The sequence below is a fragment of the Strongylocentrotus purpuratus genome, unplaced genomic scaffold (genome assembly GCF_000002235.5).
Source record: "Strongylocentrotus purpuratus isolate Spur 01 unplaced genomic scaffold, Spur_5.0 spur5_scaffold_11, whole genome shotgun sequence".
In the NCBI taxonomy this organism is placed as follows: Eukaryota; Metazoa; Echinodermata; class Echinoidea; order Camarodonta; family Strongylocentrotidae; genus Strongylocentrotus; species Strongylocentrotus purpuratus.
In genome coordinates, this window is record NW_022145596.1 from 271198 (window position 1) to 296066 (window position 24869).

Below are 24869 nucleotides of genomic sequence, written 5' to 3' on the forward strand. Positions count from 1 at the left end.
TTAAAGATCCGGTTTGGAATGCCTCAATGTAGATTTATCAATCATTAGTCGGCTGCTCCTCCTCCCCCCCCCCCCCCCATCTCTCTCTCTCTCTCTCTCTCTCTCTATTCCTCATCTTCATCTGCTTCTTCTCTCTCTACTTTTTTATGATAGGCCTATTTAGATTATAGGCAACACAAATTCATGTATAAATATATGAAATTGCGTGATTAAAACGTCACACACCACACTCATTGAAGTGCGTTCGCATTTAACCTTCGACCTTGTATATGGTGTGCGCTTACGTGCGTACGTACGTACGATTTACACTGTATACTTTGTTACTGCAATGTTGTGATCGTGACAGTCCTCCAAAGATGGGTGCGCTTCAAAACTGTATGAGAGTCGTCGGGTGGATTCCCGTAATTTTCATATCAGCTGTTATAGCATGGTCATATTATGCCTATGTTGTTGAACTGTGTATATGTAAGTATTTTTACTAGATTCCTCTTTGTGTGTCTGTGAAAAATATGTTTCATGTTGCACTGCCACTGCACTGCCACTGGGTGACTGGCGAAAGGCATTAGCATTGCATAGGCCTAGGCCTACATGCATACGGTACCGTACTACGCTACGTAAGTAAATGTGTAGTCACTGTGCTGTGAGCTGAGTGAGTGACTGAGCCTATGCCAATTCAATGATCTTCCACACGAAACAACCCTCCAGAGTCCTGGGCAGCGTCTCATGAAACCGTCATAAGTACAAGTTTACATCACCGACATCCCATTGAAATGAGTGTATTATTGTTTAACACACGTTTCAATTGGATGTCTGTGAACTTGTTGTAGTTATGCAGTTTCATGAAACGCTGCCCAAGCTCGAGCTCGAGAGAGACTAACGTTAGTAGGGAGGCCAATGCCCAAATCTAACATTTTAATTACTAATTTGTTTATAATAAAACAAACATTAAAAGAAAGGATTTTCTTTCACTAAGACAACTCGCCCATCTGCCGACTCCAGAAGTTCCATAAAATGGGAGATATTCAGCTATTGTCTAGGCCCTCCTTCTACGTACGCCTGGCCGTACGTAAGAGCCTTGAAACAATCAATTTCATGTCCCCGAAAATTATGTCGAGAATTAGACAGGCCCGAGGGAATAGGGCGTGTCATTGCCCGAACAACAAGTTCAAAACTGCGCGCGAAAGTACATTCATCAGCCTTGAATCGGTCGCACACACCGACACAGTACTACAGGCCAGGTACGGTAATTGCATGCAAGCCGCAATCCTGAAATCCTGAAATAGCCATGGCATGGAGGGTCAAAACATAATAGAGAGAAAGCTCGAAAGCCACTCATTGTAAACTAAGAAAGTGATCGAAATAAATAAATAGGCCTACCTTAGTTTTGAGATGTATTCTTATTACTATTTCCTCACGAGTAAAGATCAATCTGACACTGCATTATCAACGATCGATAAATCCAACTTGCAGCGAACACAATACGGAATCAAACATAGTCAATAGGACTGCAGTCACTGCACGCATCCAACGTACGCAGACATATGATAGACGTGTACTGACGGAGATATTTCTCTCCCTCTCTCTCTCTCACTAACCAAATCATACACTAAAACACACACGTTCAAATCATGGCATTCATTACATTTCTCAATTGGAGTATGGACTGCTCATGTAGACTTTTTTTTTTACTGAAATGTCTTTTTTAACACTTCTCATACATTACTGCACGACATTGGTGTCTAGTGCTGAGAATAAGGTACTGTGTCTGAGACTACGAGAGATATGTCTGGCACGTGACGTGGACCGGAGCTCATACATATTCATATTATGATGTCGCAATACCTCTATTTTGGGCTTGAACAATGACATCACTGTTCACATTTTTTCTTCTCAATTTGAGATGGCTGTAGCTATTGGCCTCAAACCAACGCAAGATTGACAGAAACATCGTACTCTATCTACCTTCGAATGTGCAGTTTGTAACAATCTGAATTTAAAAAGATATAATATTTTTTCTTTATATTTTCTAGTAGGCCTGAGTCATGTCGGGATTTTCATAAACCGGGTCCCGACGGCCTCGCACCGATCGGGACCCGGTGTCCCGAAGTCAGCTCGCAAGATTTGTCACTTGCCTCTATAAAAAGCACAAATCATGATTATTATCATCAGTATGTCCCTTAAAAGTGACCTTTTTTGTCAATCAAATAAATCAACACATGCATACCTCGGCTCAGATTGGTATATTTTTCCATTTGACATTATTTTTATCCATGATTGGCGATGTTTAGTGCCATTATCGTGCCTCTAAAAGTAAAAAAACTGAGGCAAAAATCGAAAGACAACATTCGAGCCGCCAGTTTGATTTATGCAGGTCGAATAAATCTGGTCAAAAATATGAATGTTAGAATAATAAAACGGCTTTCTAAAAAATTCTTCTTTACAATATACCGATCATATAATTTTTAAAGACAAAATAAATATTTATCTCTTATTTTAAACATCGCATGATTTTTTTTAAAAGCTGAAAATTACTTGGTAATCACAAGAAGTTTCGATACGGATAGCTGTTGCAAAGCAAGTTCAGACTAGTCTCGGAAAAATGCGCAGTGCTCCTCGTTAGCTGTAATGCGTGCCAGAACGAACCCGAACAAAGACGTGATCGTAACGAGAAAAAAAATCATTAAAAACTACGAGCACAATTGGAAAGACAACTACTGCTCAAAATTACCATAATCAGATACATAACTTGGACAAAGAATTCAATAATCGCCCAAGAAATGCCACAGAAATTGTGATAATCGAGGAGTAACTGGGTACATTTTTATCGCAAGGCCTGTTGCAAGTACTCGAATCCTATGTTATACTGCTTTTTACCGTAGAGGGGGCGGTATTTGGTTTCATTCTAGCCTCGTGTTCAAACACGTGTAATTCGGACATATCAGCAGGCCCATTCCGATAATGATTGTACCTATAGTAACTCCTTAAATATCACTATTTCTGTGGCTTTTCTTGGACAACTATTGTATTCTTCCTCCAAGTTTTGTATCTTCTTACGATAATTTTGAGTAGTTGTCTTTCCAATTGTGCTCTCGTAGTTTTTAATGATTTTTTTCTCGTTACGATCACGTCTTTGTTTGGGTTCGTTCTGGCACGCATTACAGCTAATGACGAGGAGCACTGCGCATTTTTCCGAGACTAGTCTGAACTTGCCTTGCAACAGCTATCCATATCGAAACTTCTTGTGATTACCAAGTAATTTTCAGCTTTTAAAAGAAGCATGCGGTGTTCAAAATCAAAGAAAAAATATCTATTTCGTCTTTTAAAAATTATTTGATTGGTATGTTGTAAAGAAGTACTTTTTAGAAAGCCGTTTTATTATTCAAACATCAATTTTTCTTTCAACCTGATTTATTAATCCTGCCGAGAGACCCGGCCAGTACAGTAGCTAGCTAGCAGCTGGCAACAACAACCCCATGCCATGGGGCGAACTCCTTTGCAACCCATATTTATATCAGAAGTTCGGATTGATTCAGGATGAGCTTGAAAATGATTGGTAACAATTAAATACTAAAGTTTTAAGGTGATTGATTTTAGTGGTGTGCAAAACTACAATTTCTTACATATTTCATTATTTTTTTTCGGAGCGTCGGTTCTCAAAAAACGAAACCGGGACCCGACGGCAACGGTCGGGTCCCGGTGTGATCGACCGTACCGACTCAAGCCTATTTTCTAGTTGTTAAAAGTGACATTTGTGCACATCTGATATGTTAATCTCTATCAAAAGTTCTTTGATATTAAATTGATTCCATATTTTTAGGCTCTACCTTCAGTCATTGAGAAGGATTTTAGTGAGCTAACCTCCGCGCCCTCTTGGACCCCTCTAGTTCCTCTTGTGCGCGCGTTATTTTTGTCTGCTAGCCCAATTATTGGATTCAAATACGTCAAAATATACAAGATCGTCAACAAATGGTGAAAGGCTGTTACAGATCCGTGTTTATAGGTATGTTGTGGAGTGTACAATTGTATTTTTGTTTTATATTTTATACTATAGAGGGGTCTAGATATTTTTTTTCTTTATTCTTTTCTTCTGGTAATTTTCTGACTTGGACGACGAGCGCACGAATCGTAGGCGCAAAAGCCTTACGCCCGGGCATTGGCCTCCCTAACGTTAGCACTAATCATGAATCATGTTAATTGTCAAATTGAAAAGTATTATCATAATAATGCATATAGAGCACATGACTAGAAATAGATCTAGAGTAAGACCGCCAAACTTCGGACGTTGCCAAGCTTCGGACAAAAATTACTTCAACGGCTCGAACGCAAAATATGAGCCTAGCTCAGGCGGGTAACTTGCATGCATTTGATACTACTACTAACCTATATCATTAGTACAGAAAGTTAGGGCAGGTTGCCGTCTGCAATCCTCACAAAAAACATTGAATTCAGAGACAGATTTCTGGTTACCTAGATTTTTACAGTCCCTTAACAGGGGAGCTTTAGGTGTAGAGCCTCCAATATATCGATTACAAACAAATCCTTGGCATATTTCAGGTGGTTTCTGCCCAAATTATGGGAGCTTATGAGATACTTTTTCACTCTATCGCGAAAATTTTCTAATGGCGGCCGTTACCACGGACCTAGGGGTACTATACAGGTTCCCCTACCGGAAGATGGCGCTCTTCCAAGCTTCGGACAGGCAACATTGAGTGTCATTTTGACTAAAAAAAAATAGCACTTTCGTAAGATTTTAGCACCAAAATATTGTGTGAGTGTTGTGAAAAACACCTTTCTGATAGTTCTACCTAACTTAAATCTACCCAAAACGAGAAAATAATGCTTTTTTTCAGTCAAACTTACCCCCGTCGTACCATTTTTGATCTGGTTTCCAAACCTCCGATGAATGTGCACTTTAGCGCGCGCTATACGTGCGCTACAAATGAACGTCCGAAGCTTGGTAAGTGCGTCCGAAGCTTGGCATGAAAGAAGGTTCGACGGGTACGTAAATAATTCTAGTTTTCCATTTCCTTTACCAATTTTTTTTTTTACTGACATACATAAACAGTATTTGCACAATAATAGTATATTTGATCTTTCAATAATTAAAAAAGAATTTAATGTTTTCCCCTGTTTTGTCTTAAGTGTTTTCGGAGTTTGGCGGTCTTACTCTAGTATGAGTTTGGGCTATTAAAAAGGGCGACAGTGAACGTTGCGTCACGCACGAAGAACTTTGCGCATTGAGCGCTGTACAGTGAGTTTACGCGCCTTTATTGGCCGATCCGCTCGAGTGGCTTCGAATTTAAGTGAGAGAGGGCCTACTTAACTTAAGCGCAACTAACTCCAGAGGCTGTATAGGAAAACGATTCAAACAGCGGGTTGGGCGACATCTCAAAATATGCAAAGGGAGTAATTGCAATTTTGACTTACGAGGTTGCTCGACTCCTCTAGGCGTCTCGCAGGCCACTTCAAATTATAATTTGAAGAGGGTCTTTGATGGGGAAAAAGGGGGTAATCCTTCGTCCTACCCCGACGATTCTTCCATGTTGTATCGTTGATTCAACATGGCGAAGAGAAAGTACTCACGCATTCATATTTGCTGCACCGCTACCGCGCATGCGTCCATGCATACTTTCTCTTTGCCATGTTGAATCGACGATACAACATAGAAGAATCGTCAGGGCAGGACGAAGAATCACCCCCTTTTTCAAATTGGTATCGATTTATTTTACTAAGATATTACAACATTTATTAAACATGAGCACTTTTAATGTATATTTTGAATATGTTTCTTTATTTTATTTTCTTTCTAGTCACTCTTGCTAAGGCAGATCAGAGATATGCACAAATGGGTGAGTTCTTTTTTTTCTTTTGGGGGAAGAGTTAATCTTACTGCAGAATTCTTAAATATTTCTTTGTACTCTTATCCATATAAAACATACATGCTTTTTTATGAGATTTGTATGTTAACCTTGTATTTAGTGTTTTCAAAAAAATGAAATGATAAAAGCAATTGTCATAATTTTGTTTAAATTTTATTTAGGATACATTTACAATTTTCATATTGACAACCTCTGAGCTCAAACTATCATGACATGACATGTTATTCAGGAGAACAAATTTAGAACACATTTCACCTTTCTGTTTAGTAATGTGTAGGATTTAAACAGGAATTGCTATAATTTTGTTTCCATTTCCCCCCAGTATTCTACCTGTTGTTCTACCATGTGTTTCTGGCAATGTTTTGTTGGTCTTACTGGCAAACAGTCTTCACACCGCTCAGAGTTATACCAGAACGGGTAAGTACACTGAGATTTTGAATATATTAGATGACTTTCTTCAGTTCAGTTTAAAGGATTGTTTTGCTGAATTTATTGATTAGTCTGTTAGACCCATTTCTAGAGCGTACTCCTATGAATCATAATGATTTGAGAATATGTTTTTGTTATCAACTTTGTGAAGATCAATCCTCCATAAGGGAGTATTACTGAAAACACATTTTTGTTGCACGTCAGTACACACACAAAAGAAATATTGAATCCATTACTTACTTAATGTGTATTGAAAATTTTGTTAACAATGTTGGACAATGGCTTTAAACAATGTACAATTTTAACTACCGGTATACTTAAAAATCCAATGGAATACAAGTAGAAATCATACACACATGACTACATGCATATGCAGTAGTGCCCCATGCAACACTAGTTTAGTCTCACCATTTACATGTATTTCATCCGAATATGAAAATCACTTGATATGACATTCGCTACTGTTGGTGATACCAGGAAGTCAAAAGTAAACTAAAATAATAAAAAAAATTTTTGAATGAGCAGAACAATGAAGAAAGAAAAATAATCAGTAGTCAATTGTGTAATTATGATAACAAAAAGATTTACAGTTTGTTGTGGTCTACATTTCATAGAATCACTCAAAGTCAAATGATCTTGGGTATAGTAATGCAAAAGATATAGAATTGACGATAGGACTCTGTTTACTGTTCAGTATGCTTTTAATTGTTTTCCTTATTTATCAATACGGCACTCATGGGAAACTAAATTAAGTGTGTTCATGAATTCATCTAAGGTACTCAAAAATAGTATACAATCCTAGTTGAATTGATTGTGATTTATACTTTGGCATTTTTTTAATGTGTATTTGAGTACAATACATGTACATGTAAATGTTGTGACCCCAATTTTGATATAGATTAATCACCTTTTCTATTTAAAGACACTACATTTCATTTGCATTTCTCAGTAATTCTCTGTAATGATAAAAGTAGGATAATATCACATGATCTGGTAGCTTCCCTTTTGTGTATAAGCAGGATGTGGTACATGGTGTATATACATATACATTTACATGTGGTTACTACTGTTTGAAGTTCTGCTATAACTGTATAAGTTGGGAGTTTTATGTTCCTTGTGATTGTGACACGTGTACAATGAACATATAAATGTTAATATTTCTTTTAAAAATACACTCTTAAAATTTGGGGAGCACTCCTAATGACATTGCATGTGAGTTCTCTTCTTGTTGATGATTTAAATAAAAGTTAACAAATTTAATGTCTGAATTAATCTTAAGCTGAATGTTTGCCACATTGTTCATGATAACATTAAAGTCATTGTTCCCTTGATTTTGATGATATTGTAGTAATTGAATTTCATGTCATATTTCTTGTGCTGCATAGTTCTTCTTGAGTAGCTCAGAATTACATCGCTTTGAGAGTGAAGACCGAACAGAAAATCAAGTTGAGATTCTTCGTGAAATATGTCGAGAAAAGAGGTTACCCGTCTTTACAAGGACATATGGAGGAGGTAAGTCCTGTCTTTAGTAGATTACTAACTTTTACTTATTATTCAGAGAGTCTTTTATTACTGACTGTTTGGAATTACTCCCTACCGATTTGTGGTGCAAATGATCTCTGTATGTATGTACTGTAGCACACTACACATAATTGATGTCATTACATTAGATTCTTGAGAAAGACTACTGAGGTACTACAACATTTTTTTTTTTTGGGGGGGGGGGGGGGAGAGGTATGACATTTTTTTCCTTGGCGAGGCTTGTAACCTGTATTTATATGTTTCATTCGGTGTACTAGAGTTTGATAGGTAGAAACTGATCATAATTCAAGTGAAAGATACATTTCATTGAGAGAAAAATAACAAAAGGTTTGTAGTAGTTAGTTAAATGCTTGTGAAATACAAGGACATACATGAATAATAAGGAACGTATTGTTTCATTAGTATACAACTGATGCACAGGTTTGAGTGGGTCTGTAGGAATTGTGTGCACAAGGTACCTTGAATGGTTTCAACCAAACCGAACCAACCGCAAGGGTTTAGACCGAATTCAAAGGTACCGCGTGCACACAATTCCAACAACCCACAAATTAAACCCGTGCATCATCTGTTTTATAAAATTTGGCAAAAAATCTTCAAAAATTCAAAAATCTGTTATTTCACAGATTTACATTTATATTTTCCTTGTATATGTCATTCACATTTCAGTGATCTTTGCAATGTTTATTTCAATTATTTTCTGTACATGTAGGTATGAGATTCTGCAACAGTTGCAAAGCAATCAAGCCAGATAGATGTCATCATTGTTCAGTATGTAACAAGTAAGTTGTTGATTTTAAAATACCATCTTCACCTTGTGGTATTGGCTTCCCCAGACATGTCTTAATGATAGAATCCATATTAACCCATCGTCTATGGGAACCAGGTGGTCCCTGAACTAAGCCTATAGCATACCTGCCAACCCGTACAAATAATCCGGAATATTCTGTTTTTCAGGATTTCTAGAACCTGAAAATCTGGAATATTCTGTTGTTTTGTTTTTTAGTGCTAAGGCCAAATTAAGCTTGTTTTATCATGTGCCGCGATTTGATAGTTCATGTATTGTGTGTTTTGAATAGCTGCATGATCGATCAAACAATTTAGTTTCCAAAAAACTTTCATCAGTTGGGGATAATGATAACATGTAGTTTTTAGTTTCTACCAACCTTAAATTTGTTATGCAAGCTTTCGTCCACTCCTGTGGACTTTCTCAAGCTAAGTGATCAGTCTTTGCATAACAAATTTAAGGTTGTTAGAAGCTAAAAACTACATGTTAATTTAGTTCCCTTATCAGGAACTGTACCGCATAGAGCTGTATATAACAACTCTCTGCTTTACCCTCATCTAGATGCTGAACAGGCGTTGATGAGTATTACCATACAAGTAGAAGTAGAAGCAAATTTGTATTTACTTTTTGGTACAGAGTTACTGGGAATTTCCAGTTACACTGCCGCTGCAAATGCGATTTCTTATTTTCGAAGGCATATCGTTCTAAAAATTCCTAATTTTAATTTTCAAATGTTGGCAGGTGTGCTATAGGAATGAGACGGATCGGTAATCAATGGTAACCCCCCTCCTTGATATTACCTGGGAATGTTGTCGTATGTCATTGATTAGGGGCTTGTCTTTCATAATCATGTGATCACTGTTCATTGGGTGTATGACTTTTCCATAAGCTACACCATCTCAAGAGGGACATGCAGGATTCTCATATCTTTTATGATCATTCAAACACAAATTAAATATTTTGTTTAGGGGTTTATCGCTTATTAAGAGTAGTCCTTGGGGAAATGATAACATTTAGAACCGCCTCCCCAAGCTTGTTTAATCTCAGCTCTACTTCTGTAAAGCAAATATCCAATGTTCTATTGTTAAGCACAGGAAGCCTTCAAACTCTTATTTAGAATTAAGTACCAGGGAAAAGCTTTCCTGATGCCAATTTTTTTTTTAATTAGATTTAGAATACATTCTTCTTACCACTCATTATTTATGGTCAGATTATGGTGATCATGTTCTAACATATTCTTTTTTTTTAATTTCAGGTGCATTTTGAAGATGGACCATCACTGTCCATGGGTGAACAACTGTGTAGGCTACGCAAACTACAAATTCTTTGTGCTCTTCCTTCTCTACGCTGTCTTTTATTGTATGTACGTCGCCCTCACAGTCCTACCTTTCTTCATCCAGTTCTGGTCGGTGAGTATGATTTTCTAAGACTTGATTTAGACATTCTTATGTAAGTCAGTTTATTTAAAGGGGGAGTCTAGAACTTGTTTACCTTTTGTTTATACATAATTAACATCCCCTCTCCCCCCCCCCCCCCCCAAAAAAGAAGCTTATTTTAGACATTTCTATCAGTGTAGTTATTTGGCATAATGATTTAATTGACAAAACATCTATTGACTCAGAGAAAATGACTCTCCTTATACACTATGTCAAGTCAACAAAAAGTCACCTGTAATTGAGAGATACATTACATCTTGGCAAAGTGTACCTGTGTCATCTGGCTTTCCCTGTAAATATATGAATAAAACTTCCACAATAATTGCACAACTATGAAGTGTTACAATCAGGTAAAGGAAAGTTAGTGTGCATGGTATTGTACCCTATACCATACCTTGGATGAGGGCTTGAAGTTAAACAAAACGTATTTGTCTCTCTGTAGCTATGTTGATGAAGTATGTTCTATTTAGAAGGCTCTGTCCAGCTGATGAAGTACATGGACAGTTGAATAATTCATTGGGGTCAAAATCATCTTGTGTGGATGCCAAACATTTCTTGAGATTTGTCTTGAAGATGTAGACAAATGATAGAAAGCTGTAAAAATGCCCTTTAATATTGCTGGTGTACTTCCTATTAGCATAGTGGTCACATGTTTCTCAGAGTGCAAATGTAAACTTTTAGGAAGAAAGTGTACTGATTTTACATGTATGACTGTGATTGGAGTGAAATGAAATGATATGGTACAAAAATCTCGAAATTCGCGAGACGAGGTAATTTTCACTCTTTCGGGTCGTCACTACAACTTCCGGTATAGAGTCCCATCCCAAGTCACGGCCTTCATCCACCCCCATTTTTCAGGGTTCTTACGCTTGGAATCATGAGCCCAGCACTGTGCAGCCTCACAAAAGAAAACCATCGTCACTGACGTCAAAAGACGCAAAAAACAATGAATGAAATGTTCAATAAACGTTGAATATTTGCAAAAAAAAAACAAGACCGAGCAGACGACATATTCGGTGCATACACGTTGTGTGGCGACGGCGTTTTACGTTTGCGCTATCGCGCGCCTGCACAGGAAGCTGTAATGTCGAAAAGCTATCCCATAATGCAATGCGCGTTTTCAGGATTTTCCCCGGATCTCGGCAGAATCGCTATTTGGGGTAGCGAGAATTACTATGATTTTTTTTTTATTTGCAGAATTTAGAATCATAATATATGTGAGAAGTCCTATTTATAGAAATTAACAACAAGCATAAATAATTCAAAATACATCAACATTTTAGTGTTTTTGTAATGACAATGAGTCAATGGTAATGTGTACCTTATTAAAATTGTAGCCATGGAATGCTATTTGTGCAGCTGTAAGGAAATAATTGCTTTATGGAATACCATCGTTCATTGTAATGCGAATACGGGCCTTCCTGAGATGTCATACGATAGGGTAAACAACATTTGCAATAATTTTATTTTATTTTGAGGCTGTAATCTCAATCAATTGTATACCAATTGTGATATTTCAAAATCAAGTGCCAGCATATTTATGGTACAGTAATATTTGTAGGTCAAAGTGTTGTTCTTAATGTGGCTTACTTCGTGGTCTATTAACATTGATTGCTAGCAATTTCAAAGGAATGTTCACCAATGATTTTGATGCTGGTGATACAACATGTAGGCAATACAAACAAAATGTACTCTACTTTTACCAGCAAATATAAGGAAGAATAATTTATGGTGATGAAATATCATTGATTTCTGAAAGTCCCCATTTAAGCAATGGATACTCAGCCTACAGTAGTGAATATTTTTGATCTGCACTTTATATACATGTAAGTGGTAATTCTAGATTTAAGTCTTTATGGATGTATTGAAATAGAAACACAGAATTACCCAAGAATGTATTTTTAATTAACAGGACATTAGTGATCAAGGGTCTTCTGGATTCCAGGTCATGTTTTTGTTTCTGTTATCGGCCGTGTTTGCCATCAGCGTTACGGCACTGTTTTGTGTCCATTGCAGACTGAGTGGTGTGAATCAGTCAACGTTAGGTAGGAATGTGTGGTGACCTAGTACTTCTACTATTCACCTGTATTGTGGCAGTAGGTAATCTATTTATTAACAAGGTGCTCAACAGGTCATAAACTTGTCTGATCTAGATGATGTAGATGGTCTGGCCTAATATAAACATACCAATGGCAAAATGTATGATCGATTCAAAATCAGATTATATTATGTAATTTCCGTTTTGGTAATATTGTTCAGAATTTAGGCCTACCACTTTAATATCTTGCTATTCGATGTTGGCTTAACATAGTCATTGTAGCCCCTCTGCCTTTGGAAATAGAATAATTCCTGTAGTAAGCCCAGATTAATAATAATAATAGTTTGTTCATTTATAGCGCATTTCAAGACCAAAGGCCCTCTCGAAGCACTTTAATGATAGAATTCAGCTATCAACATGTGAACTTTGCCTTGATAGACTCCCCTAAATCATTAATTGGTACATGTACGCACCATGTTAAGTAGGTAGATGTTATCTACTGCCATTATTCAGGATGATCCATGTAGGTGACATCCTGGGAACCAATCGGTCTCTCATCCATGTAGTCAAACCACTGCATTAATGGCTGTGAAAACATAGTCATTTTACACTGTCATATAACAGAGATGATTGTGTGGTTAATATGGTTACATGTATTAATGAAACCACACATGAAATGGTTTTCTGTCATGCAACATTAAAATGCACATATTGACTGCATGGATAGAGACATTGTTTGTAATATACAGTGTGACTTTGGGAGAGGGTGATCTGCATCTTAATCTTATTCTTACCACTATATCCTTTACAGAGATATTTCATGCTGTTTAATGGTGTTTATGCTTTCTAAAAAAAGTAGATAGGTCTGCAAAGTGATTAGAATAGACAAGTTCAACCATACCCTTTCCTTGAATAACGATAATGTTTACAGCATGTCTTATTGGATTGTAGTGGTAGAAAATAAGCTGGATGCATTCCACCCTTTCCTGGTGTGTTTTTGAAACACTAACCACTCATCTTGCAATATCCTTTTAATTTTGTTTTTCTTTTGTCTCTCTTTCTCCCTCCCTAAAACAAAACTTGTGCATAATGATCTTGGTTCTTCGCCCCTCATTGCAATGAAAATAACATGTGGCATGCTAACTCACATCCTATATCTGCTTTAACTTTATATCTGCTTTAAATTATCTGCTTATCATGAATCTTACTTTCTACTTCATCACTCACCTCCATTATTCACATCCATTATTCACATTCATTATTCACATCCAATATTCTCATTCTTATTTATCATTCTCATGTGCTCTATTCTGTGCTGTTCATGATATCCCAAAACACACTGAACCAAACACTACATACCCATCTTCTCTTCTCATTTTGATACATCAATCAATTCTTGGCTCATCTCCACCTATTCATCATTATGTCATTTTAATCTCATTATTATACTAAAACCTTCATTTCATACCACCATTGTTCTTACTATCCCTTCTTTCTGCTCTCTTTGTCTTGAATATGTCCATGATACCTCACTTCTTGTACATGAACCTTAACATTTTACTGTCTTTTATTCATCTACAATGTATGCCATTGTCCTCATCATCACAATATGCATATATTTTATCTCCTTCAACTTCATCTTGTAATTCTGTATGGACTTGCATGCCTCTTGCTAATTATTTGCTAATTACTTGCTAATTACTTTCTAACATGGTACTAACCTTCACCTCCATCACATGACACTTCACCTCTGTCACATGACATTTCACCTCTATCACATGACACTTCACCTCTGTCACATGACTCTTCACCTCTATCACATGACTCTTCACTCTCCATACCTACCTATCTATCTATACTGGCTTCTTCCCTCCCTCCCTGCCTCCCTTGCCATCATACCTATGCTTGACCCATATACATGTACCCAGGGCGGCCTGTCAAACGAGAGTGGACGTTTTCATATCCTCTTCCTGTTCTTTGCGGCGGTCATGTTTGGTATTAGCACCTCAGTGCTCTGCTGTATGCACACCCATCTCAGTCTCACCAATCGCAGCACCCTGGGTAAGCTTCTACAGGTCTAACTACAAAGTAAAGCATCTTCTTCATATGATCCTCCTGGGCCAGATAACCCACTTTAATTGTCAGTTGAGCCAATAAAACATGTAACAAACTGTATTCTCTAAGAAAATATATCGGCTTACTAATTAGACCACAGAAGTAGCCATCTGAATTTTTTTATTAAAGATAAGAGAGTGCCTTTTTAGTGTAGAAATGGTTAAATATGCAACGAGTTACCATAGAGATTTTCAATACGGTTATTAGCTGTTTTAATATTTGAATTTGGATATTATTTAAAGCTCTTCTTCCTTTCAACAAATGGAACATTCTGCCGATTGACCAAAAAGAGAAGGAATGATATATTGATCTTTTAATTGCTAGGAACCTTCGGAAAAGTTGGAATTGAAATCTTTGTAGGTTTGGCATAATATTTCATTTTATTTGAATAGATACTTTCCCTCATTCATTAGTTTCAGAATGAATGTATCTTATTCAGTAAATTGGATCAAAAGACCTTGAAGCACTTGTCATGTCTGTCAAATAATACAAATGTAGGACCAAATTCCTGTATCGTTTTGTCAAAGTAAATATAAAGTCTGAAGAAATATCATAAAACGTAAAAATAGAAAGGAAAAGACCTGATGTGAAGGTACTAATTCTATTGATTGGCATGCAAGACAAGGTTAAATGTCATACTTGAACGTTATACCACATCTATGTTATTTAAGGAGTCAGTACTTCATATCTAGTATGTAAAGTCTGTTCTTGCTCAGAATACAACGGATGCTTCATTTTGTTCGCTACATGCATATGCATCACGAGACTTTCTACTCTTTATTCCTTTGTCCTTGCGCAGGTCCTTATTTCATCCAAGTCTTGCACAAATAGATATAAAACACAATATGAATCTTTATGAACCGTTTCTAGCTACTTACCTTAATGTGGCACTGTGAAAGATTCTTGAGAGTTAGATTGGGTATTGGACAGGTATGATATCAAATGAAAATTAATTTAAAGGAATTGGCGAAATAGTCTCAACCTCAAATGACACTGCTACTATTTGACAGCCATTAAAGAGTGCATGATAGAACTTTTATTTTATCTGCATGTTTTGTTTTCTTTGATGCTGGTAGAAACCATTGCTCTAGCTTCCCTCCTGCATGATTAGCATGAAATAAAGTTTATTGCGGGCATGAAGTTTGTTTTCATCTTTGATCTGGTATTTCATATTTTTGTTTGCTACAAGTGGGTAGGAATCATTTTCTTTTAGATATATCCCCATTTTAGAATGATTAACAAAATGCTTTATTCTTCCTTTTCTCATTTGCTTGATTGACTTCTCTATTTCCATGATCATCAACATACATTACTGTACATTGTCTTGTCTTTGCTTTGAGGGAAACTTTGATAAATTGAAGTGTATTTTTCCTTCATGTTCTCATGTTTCACCTTATACTGTATATTCTACTAATGAACAGATGCTGTGTTAATCTTCAATTCTTTACTGCACTTTTTAATAACAAATGCATTCAGACTAATTACATGTACTTCCAATATATCTCGTTCAAGTTTGCATTGTCATTAGCCTAAAATAAAAACTTGTATTGCCCTTTGCGACCGACCCGAAAATTACGCGTCGGCATTTTTTAAAGTTTTTTTTTTTAAAACCGTTTTTTAGATTTTTTTTAAAAAATTTAGTGAATAAAGAAATATGTATTTTGTTTGTTGGGATAAATGGGATATAAATACATAAAATCAAATCATTCCAAATTCTCTCTCGTCTTCTGCCCTAGTTTCAAAATCCTACTAGCGCAATCATCTCGATCAACACAACATTGCAAACCATGGATTATTATGAGGTGAAAAAGATATGAATGGAATGATAACGCTGAAACACATGTATTAAAGCATTGAAAACTGAGAAATATAAGCCAAAAGAGGCGGGAAAAAAACACCCCCAAAAAAATTGAAAACTGACAAAATCAGCCCAAAGAGGGCACAACAAAAAAAGTTTTAAAAAAAAACTTTTCCGACCGACCGACCCATGTTTTGGCACCCAAGGGCGATACAACAGTTTTTATTTTAGGCCTTATTGATGCAAAACTGACCCTACATATTTGGACTTTATGAGTACCGGTACCCATAATCTATCAACATATTTAATATCTACAAGGTTAACTTATACGAGATTTTAACGACGTTTTGTTTTATTTGTGAAGAATCTTTCCGTGCTCCTGTGTTCCGCCCCATGGTCCAGACAGGAGGGTTTAGTCATGGCAGCTTCGGTGATAACTTCAAAGAAGTGTTTGGAGATAAGAAACTTTACTGGCTCTTCCTATGTTCACAAGGTATGTATTCACATTCTACTAATAAAGAAGTATATAAAGTTTTTGTTTTAAATCAATCTGTTTTGTTTTGTTTTATTGATTGATCTGTTGTGGTAATTATTGCTATTTAAGATAGCCAACCTTGTATTTAGTGCTTAACCCCCAATCCGTGAATTTACGGATTCCATTTCATTCCATTTGCAGCAAAGGTGATGGTGTAGTGTATGAGTACACTGCAAGGAACATTCAGTGCTAGTGTCTTTTGGTTCAGTGCTATCAGGATTTTGTAGTTCACTCTGCATGATGACTTGTTATTCAGTACTCTTGTTCCATTTACAGCAAAGCGGATGCCTGGTGTAGTGTGTATCCAGTACAGTGTAAGGATGATTCAGTGCTAGTGTTTGGTGATTCAATACTTGTTAACAATGTAATGTTCTATTTACAGCAAAGGGGATGGTGTAGTGTATCCAGTACAGTGTAAGGAGGATTCAGTGCTAGTGTTTGATGATTCAATACTTGTTAACCAATGCTAATGTTCTATTTACAGCAAAGGGGATGGTGTAGTGTATCCAGTACGGTGTAAGGATGATTCAGTGCTAGTGTTTGGTGATTCAATACTTGTTAACCAATGTTAATGTTCTATTTACAGCAAAGGGGATGGTGTAGTGTGTCCAGTACAGTGTAAGGAGGATTCAGTGCTAGTGTTTGATGATTCAATACTTGTTAACCAATGCTAATGTTCTTTTTACAGCAAAGGGGATGGTGTAGTGTATCCAGTACAGTGTAAGGAGGATTCAGTGCTAGTGTTTGATGATTCAATACTTGTTAACCAATGCTAATGTTCTATTTACAGCAAAGGGGATGGTGTAGTGTATCCAGTACGGTGTAAGGATGATTCAGTGCTAGTGTTTGGTGATTCAATACTTGTTAACCAATGTTAATGTTCTATTTACAGCAAAGGGGATGGTGTAGTGTGTCCAGTACAGTGTAAGGAGGATTCAGTGCTAGTGTTTGATGATTCAATACTTGTTAACCAATGCTAATGTTCTTTTTACAGCAAAGGGGATGGTGTAGTGTATCCAGTACAGTGTAAGGAGGATTCAGTGCTAGTGTTTGATGATTCAATACTTGTTAACCAATGCTAATGTTCTATTTACAGCAAAGGGGATGGTGAAGTGTATCCAGTACAGTGTAAGGAGGTTTCAGTGCTAGTGTTTGATGATTCAATACTTGTTAACCAATGCTAATGTTCTATTTTACAGCAAAGGGGATGGTGTAGTGTATCCAGTACAGTGTAAGGAGGATTCAGTGCAGTGTTTGATGATTCAATACTTGTTAACCAATGCTAATGTTCTTTTTACAGCAAGGGGATGGTGTAGTGTATCCAGTACAGTGTAAGGAGGATTCAGTGCTAGTGTTTGATGATTCAATACTTGTTAACCAATGTTAATGTTCTAATTTACAGCAAAGGGGATGGTGTAGTGTACCAGTACAGTGTAAGGAGGATTCAGTGCTAGTGTTTGATGATTCAATACTTGTTAACCAATGTTATGTTCTATTTACAGCAAAGGGGATGGTGTAGTGATCCAGTACAGTGTAAGGAGGATTCAGTGCTAGTGTTTGATGATACTTGTTACCATGTTAATGTTCTATTTACAGCAAAGGGGATGGTGTAGTGTACCAGTACAGTGTAAGGAGGATTTCAGTGCTATGTTTGATGATACTTGTTAACCAATGTTAATGTTCTATTTACAGCAAAGGGGATGGTTAGTGTATCCAGTACAGTGTAAGGAGGATTCAGTCCTAGTGTTGATGTTCAATACTTGTTAACCAATGTTAATGTTCTATTTACAGCAAGGGGATGGTGTAGTGTTCAGTACAGTGTAAGGAGGATTCAGTCCTAGTGTTTGATGATACTTGTTACAATGTTAATGTTCTATTTACAGCAAAGGGATGGTGTAGTGTATCCAGTACAGTGTAAGATGATGATTCAGACAGGCTGCTGGATGATGGTGTGGAGAGTGATGTACTCAGTGGAATGGAAGAAGACAGGACAAGGAGATTCAGGTAAGAATTACCTAAGACTTTTATTTATTTTTTAATATAGATTATAAAGGCTTAACGCCTAGCTCGAGTTAGTCTGTAGTAGTCCATTCAGATCTAACTGGCATAAAGGAGGCTCCACACTAGCTTTTTCGAAAGTTCCAGATTATTCTTTGTAGTTTTGGTACATGTATGTTGAGCTCTATATTAGAACAATTATTGAAACTTTAGGGGTGTGGACTTAGATTTAGGATGCCCCTGTGCCCTGTGCACATTTGTAGATTGGATGTTTAGACAGCAAACTACAAACGGTTCAACAAAAGCATAGCAGAAATATCATTTAGGAAATGCATGTTTTACACATGTTAAGAGTATTAAGAGTAAGTAGCTCTATTTTATGATCTTCCTGTGCTCATAAAATGTACCTAGGAAATCAGTAGTTTAATGGATGTGTCAGCATGAATGATGCATTTCACTTGTTATGATATTAAGGGGAGAGAGGGCATGCTAGAGATGAATGTTCACATGTTGCATTGGGTTTTTTAAAGATTTATTCCACCTATATTATTCACAATTATATATCTGAATATGTTTGTCATGAAGATTCAAATCTGAGTTATGCTCTGAAAAGCTCTTTAAAGCAATGAAGATATATTGTGAAGAGTGTCTAGTTACTATAGTGCTTTACAGCACTGGATTTTCACTCTATCTTATCAATATTTCTAGTTGAATAACTTTACCACTATACTATCCTTTCAGTCAATGGAGATCTGCATGGCAGCATTAGTGCAACAGCAGGAGCTTCATATAACACCATCAACACCAACAATCACCATGTCACTATTCAGTTGGAAGGAACAATGGAGATGCAGGTATGCCATGATTCATTCCACAACAAAAGGGGTGAGGAGAGCTTCCTATTACCTTGACATCCCCCACACACCCCCCACCACCAACACAACACCACCCACTACCACCACCACCACCATCCATCGCATTCTTGGGCTTATCTTCTTAAATAAATAGTTGATACCAGGATTAAGCTACAGATTAGAAATGGATTAAGACATATTTGGATTATGAAGAACACATGAGGTTAGACCTGAATTTGAAGTCAACTTTGGATTTGGATTGTACAGTGGTGTCGAAAGTGTCAGAGTATTATGTAGACTACAATATTTGGCTAGAAAGGGAAGAATTTAAACTGGTATATCAAACTGGATTATACTCATACACATGGTCACACATAAAACCATAGGGTTTTGAAATGAACATGAAGTCAATATGTTGTACACATTCAACTGTAGGATGAGCCTGACAATCTGTCTTTCTTTTTTTTTTATTTGGTCCAGGTAATATCAACCTTGGAGCAGACATTGAATCAGGAAAGTAAAGATTGAAGCATCACAAAAGGGCCTTACTCCCACCATCATCATGGCAGCTTGAAACAACAAAACATTGTTTGACTTACAGGGTGCAATCTCTGACCAATACTTGCTTTGCTTCTCTTTGATCAAATATCATTTATACTCAGAGAATCCTGTAATTAGATTTGAATTGTAGCGTGTGGAAATGGTATGGCATGGCAGGAATGTGACCGTTGTGAGAAACAGCTCTTTGTTGTTTCCACTTGTTTTAGTTTGTTTTGCCTTAGTATAAAGAAAGGACATGGGATTAATTTTTGTAGTTGGCAATTTCTTTATTTTTATTGATTGGGCTTATAACTGTCTTGTATGTGTGATTAATGTAATATTGTATAAAGATTATAATCTACTACATGTATAAATGGGAAACTAGGAATCTTGGTCAAAGAGAACTAAAGCATTTATACTGTCAGGCCTTTTACAATTATTGACCATATTTGTGTGTGTAAGGATAGTGAGAGCATGAATGTAAAGAAATGTCCAAAGCATGTTGGAATTGGTATTTAACTCTGCCTTTTCTGTATATATATGGTATATAGTATGTTATATTAGTACTAGTATTTTACAAAGAAGGAGGGTTGATAACTGAAGAGATATTTTGATAGGAGAATGCCGACTTTAAAGAGTATTTTTAACGAAACCCAAGGATGAAATGTTTTATAAAAATGAAAATGAAAGATATTTGTCTTCACCTCCTTCATTTGTCTCAACCCTTCCCTCTCTTGTTCTCTCTCTCTCTCTCTCTCTCTCTCTCTCTCTCTCTCTCTCTCTCTCACATCTTTCTCTTCATTCTATTTATCCAGTAGACCTGTAGAAAGAGTAAATCATTTTATATAAACTCCGAAAATTATTCAAAAAATTGAATTTCTAGTGTAAAGAATTTCTGAATTCATTTGTGCTGTAAAATAACTACGCCTCAATATTATTATACTTGGCATGATTAAACAGAAGTAATAGATTCATGCCACAAAACTTGATCATATTTGATTGTGTTGGTACAACTATTAGTGACTTGTCCGTATACAACTATTGAAATGATATTCCCATTGTGTCAATGTAAACATGTATATAAGGGAAAGTGGAATTAGCATTGTATCGAGCCATAGGGAAAGACAAAAGTTTTTTGTAAAATTGTTGAGAAGAGAGATTGTCAATGAACAAACATTTGAATTGTATAAAATGTACATACCAGTATACACTCTATTCTCATGTAGTATGTCGGTAACAAATATGATTTGCAATCGGTGCAATTAATTTTGCATAAGAGCTCATTTCACTTTATGCAGAAAAACATCTAATCATATTCTGATGCATGTAATTACGTGCATAGGCTGATCACATATACGGCTTCACTATCTACTTTATATGTTGTTACCATCAACTTGTCTTGAATCTTGATACACGACCTATCACCTTATGTTAGAAGCCTGTTATTCTATGTTATCACTCCATTCTTGTTACAAGTTTTATGTTTTGGTTATATTATATTGGAGTGGAGTACTTATTACATTTTGTTTTTCTAGAAAGTGTTTCTTTGTGCAAGTACACTTACTTTAAGTATTTATTTATGTATTACTACGTTGCACTTTGATAAAACTACATATGCAATTCAATGCTTTAATAGTATTTAAAAGTTTGTAAGCATGACATTCTAGTGATGTACAAGATTACTAAAAATAGACTCTGTTTGATAAACATGATTAGATAATCTTGATTTTAAGTACTTCCAAAATTATGGCTTGAAAATTGGATTCGATATTGCCAAATGTGTAACTGTAGAACTAGTACTTGTGGAAGTGTTTTTGTTATATTGCTAAGATATATTGCCTCATTGTATAAGGACATTTGTGCTAGCTCATAAGGTATCTCTGAATACATACACTGCATATTTTATTTACAAGCCATAACTCTGTTATTATTTAAAATCTAGATTGCTCCAATGGTTTTATGTATGAATGCAGCAGGAGGTATTATTTGGAATTCTTACTGAATGTTAAAGTTCTGTAGAAGGATGGTTAAATTATTTCATATACATGTGCATTATGTAAAGTGAGTGTAGAAGGTACAGTATGTATGTCTTATGGTATTGAGGTTCATTTATTTGATTTGTTTGTGATTAAATTAGATTTGTATTCTTGAATCTAGTTATGCCATGGCAATGAAAAGTCAAGGAAAACTTATATAGGGATATAATTCTACATCTAATTAATAGATTGGCTTTTAAAGATGGTATTGAAATATTGATCTGTATGTACACTAAGTGTTTTACTGCCTTAATTTAAACTCATCAATGTTTAACCAAGATTCATCTATTTTGTCTGTGATACAATGGTATTAAGAATAGTTGTGAACTTTATTATCTGTTTGAAAGTGTGGAGGGTATAGTTATTAGTGTACACAATGCCTTCTTGTCAGTGTACTATACCAGTAAAACAGGAATGGACAATGTATTGTCTGGGTGTGGTTAAGGTACCAGTAATGTGATAAGTATATTGTAAAATAACATTTTAAACTTGTATATGTATGTATTAGAAGTCAAAGTGGGTCTTATCTTAAAATAACAAGTTGTATTAATGCAACGAAAAATGAATAGGCAGATTTATTTTCTCTATTTTACCTTTTTTCAGTTGAGTATTTATCCCCCCAAAAATATGTCACTTTTGTTGATAATATGGTTTTGCACAAAAGAATTTGCTTAATGTATTTGTTGGTTCAATACAATTTCTTGCTGTTCCTCAAGCTGACAATTCTATGACTATTCACTTGTGGATATATATAATCATTCTTTAAACTACATTTAAGTCACTGACACATTCAATTGGATATTGCCATCCATTCGTTTTATTTGGTGAGATGTTTGACAGGTACTATTTATCTTTTGAAAGTAATACTGAACACTGACCCAAATTATGATGAGAAGTGCATGTAATCTAATGGATGGTGATGGGAGATCTATTATTGTAGCAGAATTTATTCATAATGAGGTACAAATTAAATTCATATAACAGTTAAACCTTACCACTGTTATTTTTTGGTCACTTTAAAAAATGATGAATTACGTCAAAACATTTATGGATGTTTATTAGTAGATTTTTAGACAAAATAAAGAACTATACAACTATTTTCACAATCAGATTGAAAGGTTCATTAAAGGATGTGAACTTTCCACCATGCCTGATTCATCTGCACTATTACTGAGACCAATCTGCTTGAATGTCAAATCACATGCACATAATTCATTGTAGACAAATACCTTGTATGTAATAGTCACTTTTGTATGAATATGATTACATGTACAGTATATATGAATGACAATGCTTGTATCCTACTGAATCTAAGCAAAAGAGAACATTGATCTCATATAGCAGTACAAAGAAAAATTAAAAAATAAATGTTCACATTTTGAGAAAAAGTCCATTCATCCAATGTAGATGTATGTGTTATGCAATCCTTATGTACAATAATTTGCAATTTGGTAGGCTGCAGTTTAATTTATAGTTTTGGTACATTCCACACTTTTTAGTCAAATTCTAAATACTAGCCACAATGGCTCAAAACCATATTAACATGCGTAATGTTTTAGGAAGTACTAGAGTAGTGTTGGTATCTTTTTAGTTTCACATGCCGATATATCGAACAGTTACTGTAGTTATCTCCCATTTCCCCCCAAAAAATAAATAAAAACTGCACGACATCTTATTTTAAGAGTTCATTTGTGTACTGCTTACATGTTGAAGGAGTTTATAGTGAGGACACCCACGTCCAATATAGACAATAAATAAGTCAAATGAAACTCAATAGCACCCCTTTGTTTGATGTGTGAAAGATACCGGGTATGTTATCCAATAATACTAATCTTTTAATATCCTGAACGAAAATGATTGACTGTAATCTTCAAGTAAGAGACATCCTTAAACGTTGGTGTTCATATTGGGTTATATTTATTTAAATCTACTTTACACACTTGTAATTAACATTTTTGCTATGTAGACATCGTGTTGTGTGCAAATCACCCTTCATTTGTTAGTATTCAAACGCTCATGTTCCACGTAAGAGTAAAAAATAATAAATCAATCTGATCAGTATGTACATGTACAATGTTCTTTAGAAGTAACTGTGGAATAAATAAAAATTGCTTTTAAACGTAAAGTATGAGAAGATATGACAATTTATGGTGTATTTATTGGATGTACATTTTTATGAAAAGGTGCTCTCTCTCGCTCTCTCTCAATATATATAATATATATATATATATATATATATATATTCTATCTCTTTATTATTATCTATAATATTCTATCTCTCTTATCATATCCCTCTCCATATTCATCTCTCCATCATATCCCTCTCTGTATTCGATCTCTCTGTCACATCGCTCTCTGTATTCATGTCCTTTATCTCACAGATTTTATCACTCTATCACATCCCTCTGTATTCATGTCCTTTATCTCACAGATTTTATCTCTCTCACATCCCTCTCTGTATTCATGTCCTTTATCTCACAGATTTTATCTCTCTATCACATCCCTCTCTGTATTCATGTCCTTTATCTCACAGATTTTATCTCTCTTATTATACCCCTCTCTGTATTCATGTCCTTTACCTCGCATATTATATCTCTTTGTTATCTCTCATATATTCTAGTCCTACACTTTTGCTTCCAAAACTGTATTACCTTTTTTGTAAACTTCTTTTGCTTCTTTTCTGTAGAGAAATGACAGATCCCTATATGGTGGGCCCATTACATTGAGCCCATAGAGTTTTGCTATGAGGTTCAACTGTACCATTCAGAATATAAATCAGTTTCCTCCTCTCACAATCTAAGCAGATATTTACAATTATATTTTCTCCAGTTCACTGCTACATTTTAGGACAACAGTGATATACCCCTTCTTTCAATAATGTACTG

The 24869-nt window shown here is 35.7% G+C and overlaps 1 protein-coding gene across 5 annotated transcripts; it reads left to right on the forward strand.

The window, feature by feature from the left end:
* Positions 1 to 306: 306 nt before the first annotated feature.
* LOC757282 (palmitoyltransferase ZDHHC2) lies at positions 307 to 24118 on the forward strand. Of its 5 annotated transcripts, none has more exons than XR_004063330.1 (12): positions 307 to 465; positions 5811 to 5849; positions 6202 to 6296; positions 7694 to 7820; positions 8560 to 8629; positions 9890 to 10043; positions 11983 to 12115; positions 16386 to 16514; positions 17245 to 17281; positions 18475 to 18560; positions 19296 to 19408; positions 19889 to 24118. XR_004063330.1 is itself a non-coding variant. In XM_030980249.1 (9 exons), the coding sequence occupies exons 1-9, from the start codon at positions 357 to 359 to the stop codon at positions 16712 to 16714; spliced, it is 873 nt and encodes a 290-aa protein (XP_030836109.1). In that variant the 5' UTR covers positions 307 to 356; the 3' UTR covers positions 16715 to 16729. The 5 variants fall into 5 exon arrangements, 1 of the variants encoding a protein (XP_030836109.1); XR_004063331.1 differs by lacking the exons at positions 11983 to 12115; positions 17245 to 17281 and adding exons at positions 14037 to 14169; positions 16939 to 16975; XR_004063332.1 differs by lacking the exon at positions 11983 to 12115 and adding an exon at positions 14037 to 14169 and having other exon boundaries at positions 19296 to 19439.
* The last annotated feature ends 751 nt before the right edge of the window (positions 24119 to 24869 follow it).

Excerpts from the sequence above, each read along its gene's own strand:
- LOC757282 (XM_030980249.1), top strand. The coding sequence starts at position 357 with ATGGGTGCGCTTCAAAACTGTATGAGAGTCGTCGGGTGGATTCCCGTA. Across the intron at positions 466-5,810 it reads TGTTGTTGAACTGTGTATAT|TCACTCTTGCTAAGGCAGAT; the intron begins GTAAGTATTTTT and ends TTTTCTTTCTAG. Across the intron at positions 14,170-16,385 it reads CACCAATCGCAGCACCCTGG|AATCTTTCCGTGCTCCTGTG; the intron begins GTAAGCTTCTAC and ends TTATTTGTGAAG.